The 17,286-nt window shown below is 64.9% G+C and overlaps 8 protein-coding genes across 8 annotated transcripts; 3 read left to right on the top strand and 5 right to left on the bottom strand.

Annotated features, from left to right (window-relative positions):
* Window positions 1–361: 361 nt before the first annotated feature.
* On the top strand, window positions 362–1,978 carry JCM10292_006194 (uncharacterized protein; the record flags this gene model as incomplete). Its single annotated transcript, XM_076647119.1, has 7 exons — window positions 362–408; window positions 531–758; window positions 856–1,029; window positions 1,145–1,253; window positions 1,383–1,605; window positions 1,689–1,873; window positions 1,943–1,978. 7 exons carry the CDS (start codon window positions 362–364, stop codon window positions 1,976–1,978), a joined length of 1,002 nt encoding a protein of 333 aa, XP_076507457.1.
* A 469-nt stretch (window positions 1,979–2,447) lies between these two features.
* Window positions 2,448–3,067, bottom strand: IMG2 (mitochondrial 54S ribosomal protein mL49 IMG2; the record flags this gene model as incomplete). Its single annotated transcript, XM_076647118.1, has 3 exons — window positions 2,448–2,579; window positions 2,701–2,775; window positions 2,852–3,067. The coding sequence occupies 3 exons, from the start codon at window positions 3,065–3,067 to the stop codon at window positions 2,448–2,450; spliced, it is 423 nt and encodes a 140-aa protein (XP_076507456.1).
* Window positions 3,068–4,646: 1,579 nt separating this feature from the next.
* Window positions 4,647–5,624, bottom strand: JCM10292_006192 (uncharacterized protein; the record flags this gene model as incomplete). Its single annotated transcript, XM_076647117.1, has 1 exon — window positions 4,647–5,624. One exon carries the CDS (start codon window positions 5,622–5,624, stop codon window positions 4,647–4,649), a length of 978 nt encoding a protein of 325 aa, XP_076507455.1.
* Window positions 5,625–6,841: 1,217 nt separating this feature from the next.
* Window positions 6,842–7,495, top strand: JCM10292_006191 (uncharacterized protein; the record flags this gene model as incomplete). The annotated part of the gene is made up of 4 exons (XM_076647116.1): window positions 6,842–6,863; window positions 6,928–7,005; window positions 7,068–7,097; window positions 7,155–7,495. 4 exons carry the CDS (start codon window positions 6,842–6,844, stop codon window positions 7,493–7,495), a joined length of 471 nt encoding a protein of 156 aa, XP_076507454.1.
* A 160-nt stretch (window positions 7,496–7,655) lies between these two features.
* On the bottom strand, window positions 7,656–9,444 carry JCM10292_006190 (uncharacterized protein; the record flags this gene model as incomplete). Its single annotated transcript, XM_076647115.1, has 6 exons — window positions 7,656–8,405; window positions 8,470–8,730; window positions 8,794–8,856; window positions 8,926–8,967; window positions 9,226–9,282; window positions 9,376–9,444. The coding sequence occupies 6 exons, from the start codon at window positions 9,442–9,444 to the stop codon at window positions 7,656–7,658; spliced, it is 1,242 nt and encodes a 413-aa protein (XP_076507453.1).
* A 346-nt stretch (window positions 9,445–9,790) lies between these two features.
* JCM10292_006189 (heat shock factor family protein) lies at window positions 9,791–13,902 on the bottom strand (the record flags this gene model as incomplete). Its single annotated transcript, XM_076647114.1, has 5 exons — window positions 9,791–9,807; window positions 9,870–12,351; window positions 12,431–12,445; window positions 12,510–12,651; window positions 12,731–13,902. The coding sequence occupies 5 exons, from the start codon at window positions 13,900–13,902 to the stop codon at window positions 9,791–9,793; spliced, it is 3,828 nt and encodes a 1,275-aa protein (XP_076507452.1).
* Window positions 13,903–14,625: 723 nt separating this feature from the next.
* PSF2 (DNA replication protein PSF2) lies at window positions 14,626–15,867 on the bottom strand (the record flags this gene model as incomplete). The annotated part of the gene is made up of 5 exons (XM_076647113.1): window positions 14,626–14,874; window positions 14,966–15,083; window positions 15,143–15,239; window positions 15,385–15,505; window positions 15,673–15,867. The coding sequence occupies 5 exons, from the start codon at window positions 15,865–15,867 to the stop codon at window positions 14,626–14,628; spliced, it is 780 nt and encodes a 259-aa protein (XP_076507451.1).
* Window positions 15,868–16,168: 301 nt separating this feature from the next.
* ISA2 (Isa2p) lies at window positions 16,169–17,171 on the top strand (the record flags this gene model as incomplete). The annotated part of the gene is made up of 4 exons (XM_076647112.1): window positions 16,169–16,525; window positions 16,646–16,773; window positions 16,836–17,014; window positions 17,146–17,171. 4 exons carry the CDS (start codon window positions 16,169–16,171, stop codon window positions 17,169–17,171), a joined length of 690 nt encoding a protein of 229 aa, XP_076507450.1.
* Window positions 17,172–17,286: the final 115 nt, after the last annotated feature.

The following is a 17,286-nucleotide window of genomic DNA, read 5'->3' as shown; positions in this document are numbered from 1 at the left end:
GTGCAAGTCCCCGCTGCATCCGACTGCACCTGTGCTCTGTACCGGTGTACCTGTGCTCCCGCAGCCCTCTCTGCCGTGTGTGTGCCCGCGTGCATTTGCGCCTGACCTCGATCGCGCTGCGCCTTCTCGTTGAGGAACCTCGACCTTCCCGGCCTGCCCGCTCCCGCTCGAGCGCATCGCACGACCAGCGAGTCCGCTTGGTGCATTCAGAGCTTCACCTGCGAGCTACCCCTGCCCGCGTCCCTGCGCCGCCCTCGCCCGTTCAGGCCCCCTCGCCGCCCCGCCCAGCGTCCGGTGTCCTTCCTCGTCGTTTCCCGCCGTCGCCTCGCCGCAGAGCGAGTGCCGCCACCCGCAGCCCATCATGGTCGACATCAGCTACGGCTACTACGACTGGCCCTGCGCAAACATGTGCGTCTCTCTCCCTCGTGCACGCAATCCCTCCGCACCTCAGCCCGCCTTCCGCATCGGTTCAAACATGGCTCACCTCGCCTTCGTTCGCCCCCTTGCCCTGCCCCGTGCCACCCATACAGCCCCTCGATGCCCATCTGCAACCTCTTCTTCCGCCAGCTCCTCGTCAACCCCGCCGGCACCGCTGCACCCGCGACCAACCTCCTCGGATTGCCCGATGCAGGGTCGAGCTCGTTCAACCAGGCCGTGCGCGAGTATGGCGTCGGCGTAAACTCGTCGTGCTACATCCCCAGGGCAGGCTTTGTCGGTGGACTCGACGGCCACCTGGGCAACATCGCCAACCTCATCCTGTGCGTCGCGCTTCGATGACACCGCCGCTGTTGCCTGATCGCAGCGCACGGTATCGCCTTCGGGAGCCAGACTGTACTGACCAAGCAATGCACGCAGCTGCGGCATTGCCGTCCTCGTCGGCCTCGGCTTGGCAGCCGCCGCCCTCCGTCGCACGGCCGCCGTCGGACGCTGGGAGATGACGGTCCTCTTCATCATGTACGCCGCGGTGCAGGGCGCGCAGCTCGCCGACAACTCGGGCTTGCTGCGACAGGGTAGCTTGGCGCTCACGTGGTGCGTTGCAAGCTTCCGCTTCTCGCCCTGAGGTCCATTGCGAGACTAGGGCGCAAAGTCGCCCAGTCGCAGCCTGGACGCACCGGTGCCTGTAGCTGACGAGGTCATCTCGCAGGGTCACGGCAGTACACATCGGCTTGCTCGTCGGCCTGTTCTGGGTCCTCGTCTGGGTCGCCTTCCTCTCACTGCAGATCGTCGAAGACGGAACGCTCTTCTCGCTCATTGTGCGCCGGTCCTATCATAACTCGCGACACTTGTGTATGCGTGATTACTGACCTTCCGTCCTAATCCTCACTGCGCGCTCCTCACCCTGCCAATCTCCCTCCTACGCCCGCCCGCATCTCACACCTCAGCCCATGTTTGCCATCGGTATCGTCCTCACCATCGGCTCCGGGTACATCGCCGCCGACACGGGCCTCACGATCACCGACTACTTCCAGTCGGACCCGGCGAGCAGCCTCTACTCGGCGTGGCTCTTCAGCTTGACGATCGTCTGGCCCGCCGCGGCCGCGTTCATCTACCTCGTCATCCAGGCGGGCGTCGTCATCCGCGTGCTCAAGGAGAAGAAGCCCCTCTGTGCGTGACCTTTTCTCCTTCCTCGTTGTCCATCAACGGGACCGACTGACGCGGGAATCAATCGGGACGATGCGTAAATGCAGTCACGCTCCTCGGCGCCGCGTTCTGCTTCATCCTCGCGCAGGCGGCGCAGCTCGCGCTGAGCCACCGCATCTGCACCGGGACCGACGCCAAGATTGACGGCTCGTGGATCGCCACGTTCCTCGAGACCATCACGGTCGCGCTCATCTTTGCCGCGTGGAAGATGGTCACCGAGGATGAGTGGGATGTGCGTCTCGTCTCCTCTACGCTAGCACATGGTGGAGGACACCGAGAGGCTGACGATCAGCGCTTGCAGTCGTACACGATCGGCGGCGGCTCGCAGACGTACTAAGCGTGCTTCGCGATCCTCGCCTCATTCTTGCTTGCGCCTCGTCAAGATAGACACTCCCGCACCTCAGCCCATCTTGTCCGCATCTCGCTCGCTCAAAACCCTCTGTCTTCCATACCGTACCGTTCCCTCCCTTTTTTCGCACCTTCCTTTCGCCGCCTCGCTTCCCCGTTTTCCCCTCTTTCCTTCCGTTGCAGCTCTCCAGCGCCGACGCTGTATCGATACCCTTACCTCGCCTTACTCCATAGCTTGCGCGGGGCATTCGTGCCCTGCTCGCAAGGCCAAGCACTGTAGTAACATTCTGCCTGCTCTCTCTCCTCCAGCATCGGGCCGCGGGGATACTGTGTGAGCGGCCTGTGTCTCGCCCGTGAGCCCACAGTATGCGCATAGCGAACCACCTCTCGGCGCACCCGACGCACGATGACGGCGCAAACTCGACCGTGTTACACACATGCCTGCCCTCCGACACGCCTCAGAACCCCCTCGCCGCGAGCCACTCCTTGGTCTCGCGCGTCCAGTCGCCGCGGAGTATTACCTGCCCCTGCGCAGGCTTGGACTGCGAAGAGACGGAGCGGAGGAAGCGCGAGAGGTCGGTTTGGAGGGCCTGTCGATGGGTCGGCGAGGCGTGGTCAGCGACAGAGACGGGATGGAGCGAGGGGTCCTGCGACGGAGGAACCCCTGGGCTGCCGCTGGGCTGGAAAGAGACAGACGGGAAGGAGACGCACCCGGATGTCGCCTTCTGCTTTCCGGATAACGGTGAACACCTGCGCGCCTCCCTTCTTGAACTCGGTGTAGACGGGCTGCGCACCATCCAGCACGAGTGGGTCAACCTGCATCTCAAGGCGGGGAAGACCACAGAACCGATGAGAGACGCACGAGCTGGCCAAACCGTGTCCGCGGGACCGAGTACGTCGGCAGCTTGGCTGCAGGTGCGCCAGTCGGCGCTGGCGGCGCCTGCGCCTCGACTGGCGACGCGGCGGGCGCGGTCGACGACGACGAGCGGGTCGCGGCGAAAAAGAGCGGGAGCGCGACGGGCGCGGTGCGCGTGCGCAGGGTTGGGGCGGCGGTGCTCAGCGTACGGATGGACTGCATCTTGCGGGCTTCTGAGCGGGGCGAGGCTAGCGTAGAGTCGCGACAACTTCGCTTCGTCGCTCGAGGAGGAGCATTGGCTCTCAACCGCATACCGCTTCCCGGCTGGATGGATCCACACGGGTCGAATCGCGATCAGAGCTAGCTTGGAGCGCAAACGGCTATGTCCTCGCCCCGCACCGCGCTGCTCCTCGCGCATCTGTCTGTTCCTCCCAGAGCGGCACATCGCTCCTTCGCTTCTGTCGAGAGACCGCGCGCCGTCGAGTCTCGCCGCTGCTGAATTGTCAGTGCTGTAGCGCGAGAGAGGCGCAATGCGTGCGCAGATTCAGACGTCGGGCTGGGACTCTCAACCCCCCAATTCTGCCATGCGCTCCTTTCGCGCTTGATCGTCGGTCATGCTCTGCGTCACCTCGCTGGCGGCATACGCGATGTTCTGTTCGTGGCTTGCATGAGACGCAGCGGACCGGAACGTGCGAGAACACCAATGTCACGTTCCGCTACGCGAGGCGCTGTCGAGTCGATGCTGTCGTTCAGCTTGCCCTCACTCCTTCCATGCTGATCAGCTTGCCCGTTCTTCGTGCACCATCCAGTCGCGTCACGTGGACGTACGGCTCAACCCTGTCAGATGCACGGCCGAAAGAAGGTCGGCAAGCTCCGCAATGGGCGCCCGTAGTGCGGTTGTACAGCATTATTGCATCTCTGAATATGCGGTACTGCAGCAGCATTGTATGGTCAATTAGATGATGCTGCAGTCGGAAAGACCAGGGTTAGCATTCCTAGAGCACACTCGGGACGAGCGGTCCACGCACCGGACAACAGGAAAAGGCTGGACGAGGGCATTCAACGTATCTCTACGCCTGAGCCTGTGGTGGAGGATGCATCTGCTTCGCCTCGTACGTGCCGCCTTGCGCGGATGCACTACTTTGCGAGACGGGCGGCGGCCTGTTGTCGTCCGGGAAGCGCTCGTCGTCCTCGTGAAAGCCGCAAGTGCAGACTTTCTGGCAGCAGCGAGGATTGCACACGGCGTTGCAGTCGCCCTTGCCTGCAAGCGCGATGAGAGGGTCAGCGCAAGAGCGAGTGGGGCCTCCGTTGCGAGCAGGATGTGGAGGGTCGCTGAGACGCACATAGAGGCGCGAGCGACCAGAGAATGCTCTCGCAGAAGCTGCTCATCAGGGATGCAGGTGTATAGGGCGGAAAGAGCAGGAGGGGAAAGAGGCGGGATCAGGACAACTAGAGACTGATGACGAGGAGGCGGTGCAAAGGCGAACCCGCTCTGTCCCATGAAATTTGGTTCAGGGGTAGGTAATGTGGCTGTCGCAAGGCAGCAGGCTCGCGGGAATCCAGAAATGCATCTCGCCGGGAAGAGACTCAGCGTTGCTCCTGCCTTGGCTTCCGCGTAAGAGCGGAGGGAAGAATCCTCCTTTCTCCGCGGTCAATCTGTGGTCAGCCTGGCAACTGAAAACATTGCAGCATAACAGGAAGCGATCAGGAGATACTGGCAACAGGGGAGCGACAGCAAAAACGTCGAGACAACCGGAGGGGACCTGAAAACCGACGAGACAACCCTGGCAGAACGACGTGCTCAGCGGCGCAACCCGATGGGCGCGTACGCTGGCAACCCAGAGATCTCCTCCTGTATGCTCTGCGCCATCAACTGCCCGTGCAGCTGCGCCATCCTCCCGCGTGGCGACCCGTCCGCGGCAAGTTTCCCCTGCCCCGGCGGCTGCTGCTGTAGCTTGGCGAGCTTGGCGCGCGCTTCAGCCTCGCGCAGCTGCTCGAGCCAGCTTTTCGCGGGAGCGGATGACGCGAGCGGCATCGTCTGCGACGGTGGCGAACTGGGCGCGGCGCTCGCGAGTGATGCGACGTTGATGCTCGCGCGGCGCGACTCGAGGCCGCTGCTTGGCCCGGCTGGGTGCGCACGTCCAGTGCTCAAGCTGCGACTGCGTTGCGTGTGCGTCGTCGTTGTGCGGGTTGTGCGGGAAGGACCCGCCGCCGAGGGCACGGACGTCGCAATGAAGGACGAAAGGGCAGCAACCTGGCTGTCGCGCTCCTCTAACCGCGACGACGGCGGCTGCCAGTCGCCGTACAGGGTGGGTGGGCGGAGAACGTGCGGCTGTGCTGGCGGCGGCGACTGGGCGGCAGAGGCAGGAGGGAAGAAAGTCCGCGCCGGGATGGCGTCCTCAAGGTAGGGAATCGAGAAGCTCTTGATAGGTTTCGGGGGCGCAGACGCACGGGCGACAGCAGGGGAGGCTCCTCCGCCTAAGAGGAGAGAAGGGTCGATTGCGTAGGTGCTGGAATCGAGATAGGACGGACCGCTTTCCGGCCACGCAGTCGCGTGCAATGACGAGGACGAACCCGTTGCGAAGGGCAGGACGAGCGAGGGCGCGGGTTTCGGCGACGGCGTCGAGGCCGGGAAGACGGGAGGCGTGGGCAGGTCGAACAATGAAGGCGAGGTGCCGCTCGTAGACGCGGCACTGTTCGTCGAGCGCGACGATGCGGTCGACGGCGCGGGCGAGGACAGCGCAAAGGGCAAGGAGAGTGCGAGCGGATCGCCCGACATGGCGAGTCGCACGGCCTTGAGACGAGGGAGAAGAAGCGGGCGAAGCGGAGTGGAGGAAAGCGCCAAGGAACGAGGGACCGAGGCAGGAGGCAAGTGGTGTGCACTGAGCGTGGCCGTGAGCCGGCGCTATGGGCGGGCAAGGCTCTACACTCGTGTGCTGCGATGCGTGGAACTTGGTCAGCGGATGACGGCTTGTCGGAGTCGAGCGCGGCGAGGTGCGCACCTGCTGCTCGCGGAACCAAAAGGGCGGGGGACCACGCAAGTTGGGGCAGACCTGGGGGAGTGAGGGATGGCAGGTGGGGGATTGGGCGCGCAGAGAAAGGTTCGGGGATTGTGTGGGCAGCCTCGAAAGCGGCGAGCGGCCCCGATCGTGTGCACGAATGCCGAGGGGATCTTCCTCGGACAACGCTACGCAGCGACGCTGACCTCGACGGGGCAGGGCAGCGCACGGGTCTGCGTCCTGGATTTGCCCGCGAGCGATGGGCGGAGGACAATGGGGCGCCGGGGTTGGTCCCGCTGTCCTGCCCACACAAGTCTAGATTATTGGTGATGAGGTGCGGTCGGCCTCGGGCCCGCTCACGGCGCAGCGGCCCGCTCTCGCCCATCTTCTGCATCCGCTCGCCTTCGCGCGTCGCACTTCCCATGGCAGAGGCCCCAGTCGCCGCAACGCTCGGCAGCAAGCCAGCACGGCCACGCAAGCCGCGCAAACCGAAGGGCTCCAATACTCTCGCTTCTCTGCCGCTCGAACTCCTCCTGACCGTGAGTCGACCTGAACGGACATGCGGCTTTGCTTGCTGGTGACTGTCTTCTGACTCTTTGAGCGGCCGCGCGTGAGCCCTCCAGATTCTCTCGGAGCTGGACTTGGCGGGTCTCCTCGCTGTGACGCTCGTCGACAGATCGCTCCGTTCCCTCGCCCTCGGACCTCCGTGCGAGACTGCATGGCTTCTCGCGATTGAGGAAGTCGGACTGCCTGAGCTCGAGGCGCCGCTGAGGCCGGTCGAGCTTGCGTCTCTTGCCGTCGGAAGGTGGTGCCGCGTACGTAGCTCTTCGAATGCACCACGCTTGCCTCTCCCTCACAACTGCCCGTGCATCGTAGGTATGTGGTCGAGCCAATGCGCGGAAAGTAGACTACCACCTTCGCGCCCGTTTGTGCGCAAAATGCTTTGACGAACAGTGCGTCGTCCTTTTCGCTCCCCCCCGAAGTCTTGCTTGCACTGATGTCCACGCTGTGCAGGATCGGTGAGCGCAAGTGCGGTCGCAAGTTGACAACAAGTCACTCACGTCTTTTGCCCATCTCTTTCAGTTTACGAAGGGCCAGACGAACCCGATCCGGCATTCGAATGCTTCTTCCACGGAACAAAGCGCTACACACCGCGGAACCGTGCGCTACATTGAACTCGGCAAAGAACGTTGCGTTAACGCTCATCCGCTGTCCCCGCGCAGGTACCGGCAGGCGGTGGAAGCACCACCGAAGTGCGTCAGTTCCCACACAGCGGGAGTCCGCTGAGCTGACCCTGCACCTCTGTGCAGTCTTCTTTCTTCTGTCAACTCTCGAAGCGACCTCCGACTTTCTCGCCCGCATCCTGGAGCCGCAACTTGATGCATACCACGCCGCGCTCGAAGACGACCCGCTCGCCGAGCTCGACGACTTCCTCGCCTTCTCGGCGTTACCGGACGAGACGCAACGAGCGCTGAACGAGCGCGGAGACTGGGTGAGGAAATGTTTCCGTGACGGAGACAAGCTGGACCAGTGGGAGGCGGCGCGCAAGAAGCAGGTGAACGCGGAGCGGAGGAGGGTCAGGGAAAAGGAGAAAGCTAAGGCGGAGGATGCGCGCGCGGTCATAAGTGCTGCAGCGGGTACCATTCAGTGAAGTCGATCATCGTCAACACCGGGAATGCATCATTCTCGTAAGATCTCGCTCAGCTTGTGCGGTACAGAGTCGGCAGGAAAATGTGGCATTGGAAAGCCGCCTCAAGTGGTGTAAGAATGACAACAATGACAGCAGAGCGTGCAAACCGGGTCCACAGAGTCTAGCGGAACACCGCCCCGTACGGCGTCCTCGTCCGCTCGAACAACACCTGATCGCGCGCCTCCCTCGCCTCGCGCTCCTCTTCCTCCTCCCGGATCCGCTGCGCATCCTGCGCCTCCCGCTCCGCCTGCTCCAGCGCTCGTGCGCGCGACTCGGCTCGCTCGCGTGCGTGCGCTTCGAGCATCTGCCGCGCGAGGACGTCGTTGAGCTGGAAGACAGCAGGCGACTCGGAGGCAGTGCTCAACTCGGCGGGTTCCGCGGGCTCGGCATCGCTCGCCAGATCGGCGCCGAGAGCCTGGGCGGCGGGCTCTACTGCGAGCTGCTCGGCCTCCTCGATGTCCATCAAGTCCGTCATCGCATCGGGCTGGACCGCGAGCGCAGACGAGTCGCGTCCGTCTTCCGCCTGTCTTGCGCGCTCGTCAAGCTCCGCAAAGGGCGTGACGGCCTCGCTCGCCGGCGTGAGAGGCAGTTCGGGCTCATCGACCTTGACGAGCTTGTCCTCCTCTCTCACGAGCTCCGCGCCCGTGACCGGCTTCGGTCCAACGATATTGGGCGGCACGAACGGCTTGTGGGCAATCTCGCGCGTCGCGCGGTCGACGAGGCGGACGATCTCTTCGAGAGACCAAATGCGAACGCGCCCGCGGCGGACGTCGGCCGTGCGACACTCTGGGCACTCTGGTCCGGTATAAGCACCTTGCACTGGGGAGCGCTTGAATGCGTCGATCGAGCGCTCCTCCCAGTGTGAGTAGCACTGCGCGCGGCAGAGGGGTATGCCCTGAGCGACCGAGTGAGATGCAGGAGTGAAACAAGCGCACCGACTGGCAGAACGTGTGCCCGCACATGAGCGAGACAGCTTCATCCCGGCCGTACGGCTCGTAGCAGACTGCGCAGCTGAGCGTGTCCTTCATCGAGTCGAAGATCTCGACGAGCTGATCGTAGCGGTGCTGAAGGTCGCTCTCGGAAAGAGGATGTTCTGCCATGTCGGCCCGAAGTGCGGTGAGCTCCGCCTCCTTAAGCTGCAGATCCGCCACATACTTCTCCAGCAACGTGACCTGTCGCTCGAGCGAATCGAACATCTGCACCAGTTGCGAAAGTCAGAAAGCAGGTTACGAAGCGAAACAAACGGAGACGAAACGCACGCCCTCCTTGAGTCGAAGGATGTCCTCGACCTCACGAACTCGCTCAACGGCAGCCTTCCGTGCCTAACGTGGCAGCGAAGCAACAGGGTCAGCGGTTGACTGCGGGAAGAGCGGATAGGCGCAACGACGCACTCCGACCGCAGTCCGGGACGATTCCTCGAGCTCTTGATTCCGCTGTGAGAGCAGAAAGACCGTTTTAGCTGAGGCTGCGATGCGAGACTGCCATCACTGCTGTGACGCGGAACGAGAGCTACGGAGAAGGGTCGGTGGCTCGTGTGATGACGGCGCCGTCCCGAATTGCCGGTAGTGTTGACCTCGTGCAACCCTTACACGCCCGCAGAAGTAGCTTGCGTCGTCCCAAGTCGCACTTTGTTTCCGATGTGCACCGCCACCAGAAGGTTCCGCGAAATCAAAAGTGGGCGAGAGACGCACCTGTCGGGTAGCGACGAGCTCAGTCGTGAGTCTACGTATCACCTCGTCCTTGTCCATCTGAACACGCACAGTCGGCGGGACAGGACAGCGCAGGGAAGGAGCTTGATCAGCAAGTGGGGAGATCCGGCGTGAGCGCGCGCGACAACACACCTCGTGCTTGGGCGGGACAGGTGGCGCTGCGCCAGAGCCTGCGCCGGAGAACAGGTCCGCCAACCCCATGCCAGGTGGACGAAAACGAGAGAGCTAACGAAGGGCGACCTCGGCGTTCGGACGAGACGAAGCCCGAGAATTCCGCTTTTCTCGCACTTTCGGCTCGCTTGCCGCTCGACGTGGCACAATTTTCCTCTCTGAGAGCGTGGCTGCTTGCGAATTCGGGTAGACTTTGCAAAGACCACGAAATCCCTCAGACCATGCGACGACAAGCGGGAACAAGGCGACTACGTGCGCACCGGCGGTGGACAGGCGAATAGAAGGGAGAAAGGCAGGGCATTGATGTAGAATAGCGACAGGCGAACGGCGAAAGACGAAAGTGGAAACGCAGGCGGAGTGACAGAGAGCGAACGGCTCAGAAGTCGGGGCCGGCTGTAACAGTAATGTCCGTTAATGACAGAGCACAGGTACGGTGCATGAGGGCGCCAACTCACGAAAGAGCTCGCTTGGACCACGAATGAGCCCCGACCAACTGCCTTCCTGATCCGCCATGTCGACGTCCTCGTTCTCCCAAACCGTCGGCGTCCCTCGCACGTCGCTCGTCTCGCGCTTCATGCTCGGCGACGAGCTAGGCAAGTTGCGCGAAGTGGCGGCCTCGGCGGCGAACTCGGCGCCGAAGACAGACGCCTCGTCGCCGTTTTCGAGCAGATCTTCGGTAACCTGGTGGGCCGGGTGGATGTATGGGCGAGGGATCGGGTTGGCGCCATGGTAGTAGAAAGCTGTGCGAGCGAGTCCGGGCTCGGAGTGGTATACAGCGCTAGTTTGCGGGCGCTGCGGATGGTGGTGCACGGCAACCGGAGTTTGCGCCTGATGCGGGTACATCGGGTAGGGCGACGAGCCGTACGGATTCGAGGCGTCGGGGTAGAGGAATTGCGACGAGGCGTGCGAGACGTGCGAGGTGACGGAAGGCGAGCGTGCGAGCGAGGCGCCGGACGTGGTGGGCGACGCAGCAGCGGCGCCGGGCGGAGGAGCAAGGACGTAGCCAGAGGACGAAGGGAGACCGGTACCGAGGTGAGGCGGGCGCGGGAGCGAGTAGACGTGCGGAACACGGCCATTCGCAGGCGGATTGAGCGAGAGCGTCATCTGCGGCGCTCCTTGGCTCGATCCCGACGCGCTGGCACCGTCGACGCTGCCGGCGGCCGACTGCGACCCGCCGGCGAACCCCGCGCCACCGCGGCGCATGTCATGGCTCGCGGCCGTCTCGGTCTCGTCCTGCGGAGTCGTGTACCATCCGCCGCCCCGGCCCTTGAGCTTGCGCCCGTTTGCGGCACCCGTCGATGCGGCAGACGCGCCGACGGGAGGGGTCACCTCAGACGGGCGCCCGTTCGACTTGCGCGCAGCGCGAGTAGGCCGCGTCGGTTCTGCCTCGACCTGCGCGTCTTCGGCGGTCTCCTCTTTCTGCGGCGCCGACTCATCGGCCTGCGCCTGCTCCGCGGCGGCGCTCGGCGATGATTTCCGCTCCCGGCGGGTTGCGCGATTAGTCCTCGAGGTCGACGCAGCAGGCGACTCGTCCGGAGCTTTGGCGGACTTGTCAATCGCCTCGTCGGAGGGACCGTCTGCGTCAGCGCCCATGCGAGCACGACGCGACGCAGTGCGCGCCTTTGCCGCTGCAGTCTTCTTCGTCGAAGGCGCAGGCACCTCGGAGGTGCGGCCCGAGCGGGTGCGACGTGCGCTGGTCGGCTCGACCTGCTCGTCGCCCCCCTTCTCGTCGCCCTCTGCCGCAGCCGCCTCGACGTCCTCTTCATCCTTAGCATCCTTGTCGGCGTCCTCCGTTTCGACGTCCTCCACCTTCGTCTCAGGCGCTGCCGCGGGCGCGCCGCCCTTCTTCGCGCCGCGTGCGGGCGTCGACCTCGGCGCGGGCTTCGACGCGGCATCGGCCTTCCTGCCCTTCCCCCTCCCAGTCTGCACCTGCTCGGCTTCAGCTTCCTCCGCCTCGTCGTCATGCTCGCGCTCCTCCGCCGTCGCAGCCTGTGCCGCAGCCTCCTTCGCGGCGGCCGCAGCCGCTGCGCGCTTAGTCGTTGGTGCCGGCGCAAGCGACTTGGTCGTGTTTACCGACATGCGCGGGCGCTTCGCAGGTGGCTTCGACGCAGACGAGGAGGACGCCGCCGCTGCGCTCGTCCCGTTCGCCGTGACGGACGACGTGCGCCCGCGGGTCTTGGGCGCCGGCGTCGAGGCGGAGGCGGGCGCCTTGCCCTTGCCCTTGCCCTTGGCGGCAGCCTTTTTGGCCTCTTCGGCAGCTTCGAGGACCTCCTCGTCCGGCTCGCCTTCGGCGTCGACGTCGTCGCTGAGCGCGTCCGACCGGGTCTCGCCCTCGTCTTCCGCCTCTTCGTCCTCTTCCTCCTCGTCCTCCGAATCGGTCAAGTCATCGAGCTCGTCGCTCGAGTCTCCACCAAACCCATCGTCGCTCTCGCTCGACGTGTCGCTGAACTCGTCGGTCTCCTCGTCCGACGAGTGATAGCGCCCGCGCGGGCGCTTCCTCGCCGCGCTCGTCTGCGCGCTCGTCGACGCCCTCGGCGTGCGCGTCGACGACGAGCGCATGAGTGCGTCGGACGCCTTGCGCGCGGCGGCTCCGGAGCCGGACGCCGCGCCGCGCTTCTTGCCGCGCGAAGACCCGTCTTCCGAGGGAGCGTCGTCGTCGCCCTCGTCATCGGGAAGCGGAGGCGGCGCGCCCCGACTGCGCTTGCCGCGCCCCGTGCCCGGCCCGTCTTCGAGCACGCCCGTGTACTTGCTCTGGACGCGGCGCTTCTTGGCCATGCCGTCTTCGTGTCGCCCGACGTTCTGGACATCGTTCCACGTCGAGCCGGAGTGTAGCTGGACGTGGTACCAAATGCGCGTCTGGCGTGTCACGCCCGGCTCGTACTTGCTGATGTGGGCGAGGTCGCGCTGCGAGCGAGAGTGGCGTTTGAAGTCCCAGTTCTGCGAGACGAAGAACGCGTGAGCTGCTTGCACGCCCAGTGGGCACTTCGCCGGCCGGCAGACACTGGTCGGCACTCACGTTCATCTGCTTGTTCTGCGCGTCATATCACGTGCGATGAGCGGAAGTCGCACCGAGCGGAAAGCTGAAATGAGCTCACGAAGCTGGTGATGTTCTTTTGCGCGAAGTGGACCTTGCAGACCTTCTCGACGAGGTCCTTCTCGTCCGGAATGATGAGCAGGCGCCCCGTGCTGTCCCAGCGGAGGTACTGCGAGACGTCCTCGGGGTCGTTGTTGAGGAGCCTGGTGAGATCGCATCGTGAATTAGCTGAGCAACATCATGCAGCAACAAGAGCAGGAGAAAGGCAGCAGCGCGACTCACTTCCACAGCTTCCTCAAGAACGTCTCGGGCCTGCTCCCCGTGCCAGTGCCTCCCGGCCCGCCCCACCCACCGCGACTCGCCTTCCTTTTCGCGCTCCCACCGGCGGCAACGTCCTTCCCGCCGACCTTCTTGGCGCGCTTGCCGCCCTTCTTGACCGGCGCGCGCCGGCTGCGCGGTTTCGGCAAGTGCGCCGGGATCGGGACCGAGCCCGTCAGCGGCGTGTGCGTGACGGCGCCGCCGGACGGGCCAATGATCAGAGACGTAGCAGCAGCGGCGCCGGTATCCGCGCCTTCGGGCGCCCCAGCGGGCGCGGCGCTAGCGGCCGCGCTCGCGGACGAGGCGAGCGTCGCGGCCGAGGTCGTGAAGGGCTTGGGCTTGACGCTCGTACGGCCAGAGGCCGTCTTTGTCGCCGCCGCAGGGGCGGCGGACGCAGAGGCTGGTGACGACGACGTGGACGTCGAGGCGGATGCCGGAGAGGGGGTAGGCTTGGGCGACCGAGCGCGTGCGACAGGCGCGGCGGGGCCGGTCGACGGACTCCTGGACGCGACGGCGGTCCCGGCAGGCGGGAGGGGCAGAAAGTCGTCTGGGTTGAAGGCGGTGCCCGCAGTCGAGGTGACGGGCTTCGAGGAGGACGCAGACGGAGGAGTAGGGAGCTCCAGCGGGACGCCGCTCATCACCGGCACGCCCTGGGTCGGCGAAGGGGCCGTAAAGTGCGGCGGTGGGAGCGGAAGTGCAGCAAAGGCGTCCGCAGGGCCGGGCAGCGGGTAGCCCTGGCCGGGAAGTGGCAGAGGGTAGGGAAGCTGGGCGGCCAGGTTCGGCCCCGATGGACCAGGCGGAGGCAGCGGAAGAGGGTAGTGCTGCTGGTTGTAGTCGAAGGCCGAGGGGAACGCGTGCATGGGCGGCGCGGGGAGCGGGAGCGAGAGGGGAGTCGAGCTGGCGGGGAGGGCGGGGGAGGCAGTGCCCGACGCTGGCGGAAGAGGGAGCGGATACGGCAGGCTAGGCTGCATCGGGAACGGGTGCTGGAGGTACTGCTGAGCCGCCTGCTGGTGCTGCTGCTGGTGCTCCGGCAGGGGGACGCCCGGCTGAGCGGAGTATCCGGCAGCGGGAGGGGCGACACCGCGGCCTTGCTGGCCCTGTTGGGGCGGCAGCTGGCGCTGGTGCTCTGGCTGCATCGTCGCTGCCTCGCTCGCGCTGCTCGCCGCCGTTTGAGAAGGTTGAGGGAGCGACCCGGAGGAGATGCGTGCGTGCGCCGCCTCAAGGAGCTGCGCGAGCGCGACGACCGTGTGCGACGACTAACAGCTAGTCTTGTACGCTGCTGTGCTGCTCAAGCAGCCTCGGCGAGTGCTGTCGCAGGCGGAGAAGCGCCTCCAAGTCAGCGGCAAGCGATGAGGGCGACCAGGCGCAAAGACGCGGTCGATGCTGCGCGCGTGCTCTGCGGCTGGGCTGCGATCGCGTGCGGGTCCTCGCTGAGCGGCTCGCACGGGCGCGGCGAAGCGTTGTCGGGGGGAGACACGCTCTCGTCTCGTCGCCCGCCGCTTCCCTTCGTGTCGCTCAGATTGCTCGCACGCGAGCTTGCATGGGACGCCAAAGATGCTCTGAACCGCTGCTTACATGACGTCGTCTATGCATCGCGTCGTCTCAGGCTCGTGCTGCCGCGCCGTTGGCTCGGTTTTTGCTGTGGCCTTGTTGCGCGATCTGCAGCTGCATGGTCCGCTGTGCTGTGCGCCAAATGGAGCTGGGATCACCACTGTACAAGTGCTGGGGCATCTCCCGCGGCTCGCATCCTGCGGTCCCCTGAGCTCTGAAGGACGCTGTACCCTTCCTCGTTGCCTTTTCACTCCACTCTCTCCGACTGCGAACGGCGCGCTCTTCGAGACTGCCTTTTTCGCACAAATCTAGTACCCACCGCCGCCAAAGCTCATCTCTGTCCCTTCCCTCTCGCCCCTCGCGCCCCCCTCGGCCGCCCCCTTCCCGCCAATCTCGCCCCTCCTCGCCGCGGCCAAGCACCCCGCCGGGTCGCGCATCCACCACTGCTCGATCTCGCGCTGCTCGTCGGCGAGCGGGTCGAGGTCGGACAGGCGCGAGAAGGCGAGCGAGAAGAAGGGACGCAGCTCGGTGAGCTCCATGGATGAGAGGTTGGGCATCTGCGAGAGTGCGAGGTCGTCAGGTCGGATGATGCCGCCTCGCGCGGAATAGCCGCGCTTGAGGCATGTGAGACAGAGAAAAAAAACGCACGCCTAGATGCACGGCGTTGATCGCCCCCAATCCTTCTCGAATCTTGGCCTGCCGCGCTTCGCGGATGTCCTTCAGCAGCAAGCGGACCTTGTCCGGCGCGGGAACGTCGTCGCTTGCGCTATACGAATGAAGACGTCAGCTGGCACAGAGTCGGGAGGCGGCGGAAGAAGGACGGACACTTCGAGGAGGACCTTGGCAACTTCAAGGTAATCGCGCGGAAGGTCGCTGAATTCCGCTTCGGTCTGCTCGAGCTTGAGGATCGATTCCAGCTCGACTGCGCACGCAATTGGGGGCCGTCGTGTCAGCGCAACCGCGGACTAAGTACCACACGGAGGAGACGAGCGTTGCTCGTGCCCGTCTTCCACGCGGAACCCCGCGACTCGCAGCCAACACGCTCAAAAAGGTGATAGGCAACGCACCGACGCTCATCCACGCGGGTGCGACAATGCGACACTTGCGCTTCTTCTTGAGGTGCACGGCGAGCCAGAGCGGGACGCGCGCCTTTTGCGGCGGGACGAGCGGGCCGTACTGGAGGTGTCGCTGTGCGAGGGGGCAACCGCGTGAGTTTGGGCTGAGAGGGAAGGCCGCACAAGCAACAAGCAGTGTCGAACCGGAGCTGTCCAAAGAACCATGGGCTTTGAGAACAAGCGCTCGCGCAGCCCCCACCTGCGCATCGTCGGGAACGGAAACGAGAGGACGAGACTGACCCCGTCAAGCCCCTCTACGACGTTCATCCTGACGCTCGGCACAATCTCGACCTCTCCCTCGTGCCCGGTTGCGCGTTCGCGCCCCTTGCCCTTTGGGTCGTCGAATACGCTCCACCCTGCGGAAGCGGCGTCGAGGCAGGCGAACTCGATGTCGGCGGGGAGCGGGCCGCGGCGGCGCGAGGGGTGGACCGACATGGGGCGAGTGCGACTGCTGGTGATACAGAGGCTGCTCGGGACGAGCGAGAGTCGGACGAGGTGGACGCGTCTCGACGAGACGACGAGGAGACGCGACGAAGTCGAGCAGGTGCAGCGGGCGAGAGTGGGTTGTTTGGTGGATGCGAGTAGTTGAGAGTGTGTAGCACTCTGACCGAGTCTGTTCGAGCTCTGCGCCTTTGCAAGTCGAAGCGAGGTCAACCTTCGTCGTCGCTTGCTCGTGCGGGGTTGGCTTCCGCCTCTTCGACCCGCTCCGCCTTCGAGCCAGACAGACTCAGGGACAATGCAGCGCACGTGCACTCGCTGCAGCGCACTCTTGCGTTCCGCCCTCTCGCCGCGCCCTCTCCGCCTCGCACCCTCGCCGCTCGATTCCTCAGCAACCCGGCACCCCGTCCCACTGCCGCTCAGCGCACAGAGGGCAGCGCACACCCTCGCTCAGGCACCGCGAGCACTCGCACCGTCCGCACGGCCAGCCCGCGTGTCTCCGCGCGCCCGCTGGACCGCCACTACTCCGTCCCGCCGCGGAATCGCATGCGCCGCACAGCCCCCTGCAAACCCGCCAGAGGACTTCGAGCCTGTCGAGGACGAACTCAAGGAGGGCGAGAAGCTCGAGATGGACATCACCGACAACGCTGTCAAGGTGCGTATCGGCTCCTGCTCGTCTTTGGCGAAGCGTGATTGTTCCCGCTGGGTTCGAGCACCTCTCCTGCAAGGCGTGCATGCACCGCACACTGATGCTGAACGTGACTTCACCCTGCAGCAAATCCTGAAAGCGCAAGCTGCGGCGAAGGACCCCTCGCTCGCGCTCCGTCTCGCCGTCGAGTCGGGCGGGTGTCATGGGTACCAGTACAAGATGCAGATGACCTCGACCCGCGAGCCCGACGACTAGTGCGCTTCCCCTCCTCCTTTCCTCGTCGTCCTTACCCCAAAATTGACACCGCGCAAAACAGCCTCTTCACCGCCCCGTCGCCCGACGACCCTTCGCGCTCGGCATCGCTTCTCGTCGACGCCGCGAGCCTCCCGCTCGTCAAGGGGTCAACGATCGACTATGCGACCGAGCTCATCGGGAGCGCGTTCCGGATACGCGACAACCCGCAGAGCAAGGATGCAGGGTGCGGGTGCGGCGTCAGTGAGTCTCGCATGGCGCGCACTTCCTCTGGACGCCGAAGCTCTGCAGCGCCGAAAGCCTCTAGCGGGCTCAGGGCGATGCCCAATGCAGCGTGCGTAGAAGTGCCTTACTGACTCGCGTTCCTTTCGCAGGTTGGGAACTCAAGGACCTCGACTGAGCCCCTTCTTCCCCTCTTCTCCTCTTCTTTCGCACTCGCTAGATTGTTCCTATGCAACTATACCAGTACATCAGGCTCACGCATAACCGGAGAGTCTGTATAGCATTTCCGCCGA

Source organism: Rhodotorula paludigena (genome assembly GCF_050403205.1).
Source record: "Rhodotorula paludigena JCM10292 DNA, Rt_paludigena_JCM10292v1_ctg7, whole genome shotgun sequence".
Lineage (NCBI taxonomy): Eukaryota > Fungi > Basidiomycota > Microbotryomycetes > Sporidiobolales > Sporidiobolaceae > Rhodotorula > Rhodotorula paludigena.
This window is presented reverse-complemented; position numbering and strand designations above follow the sequence as displayed.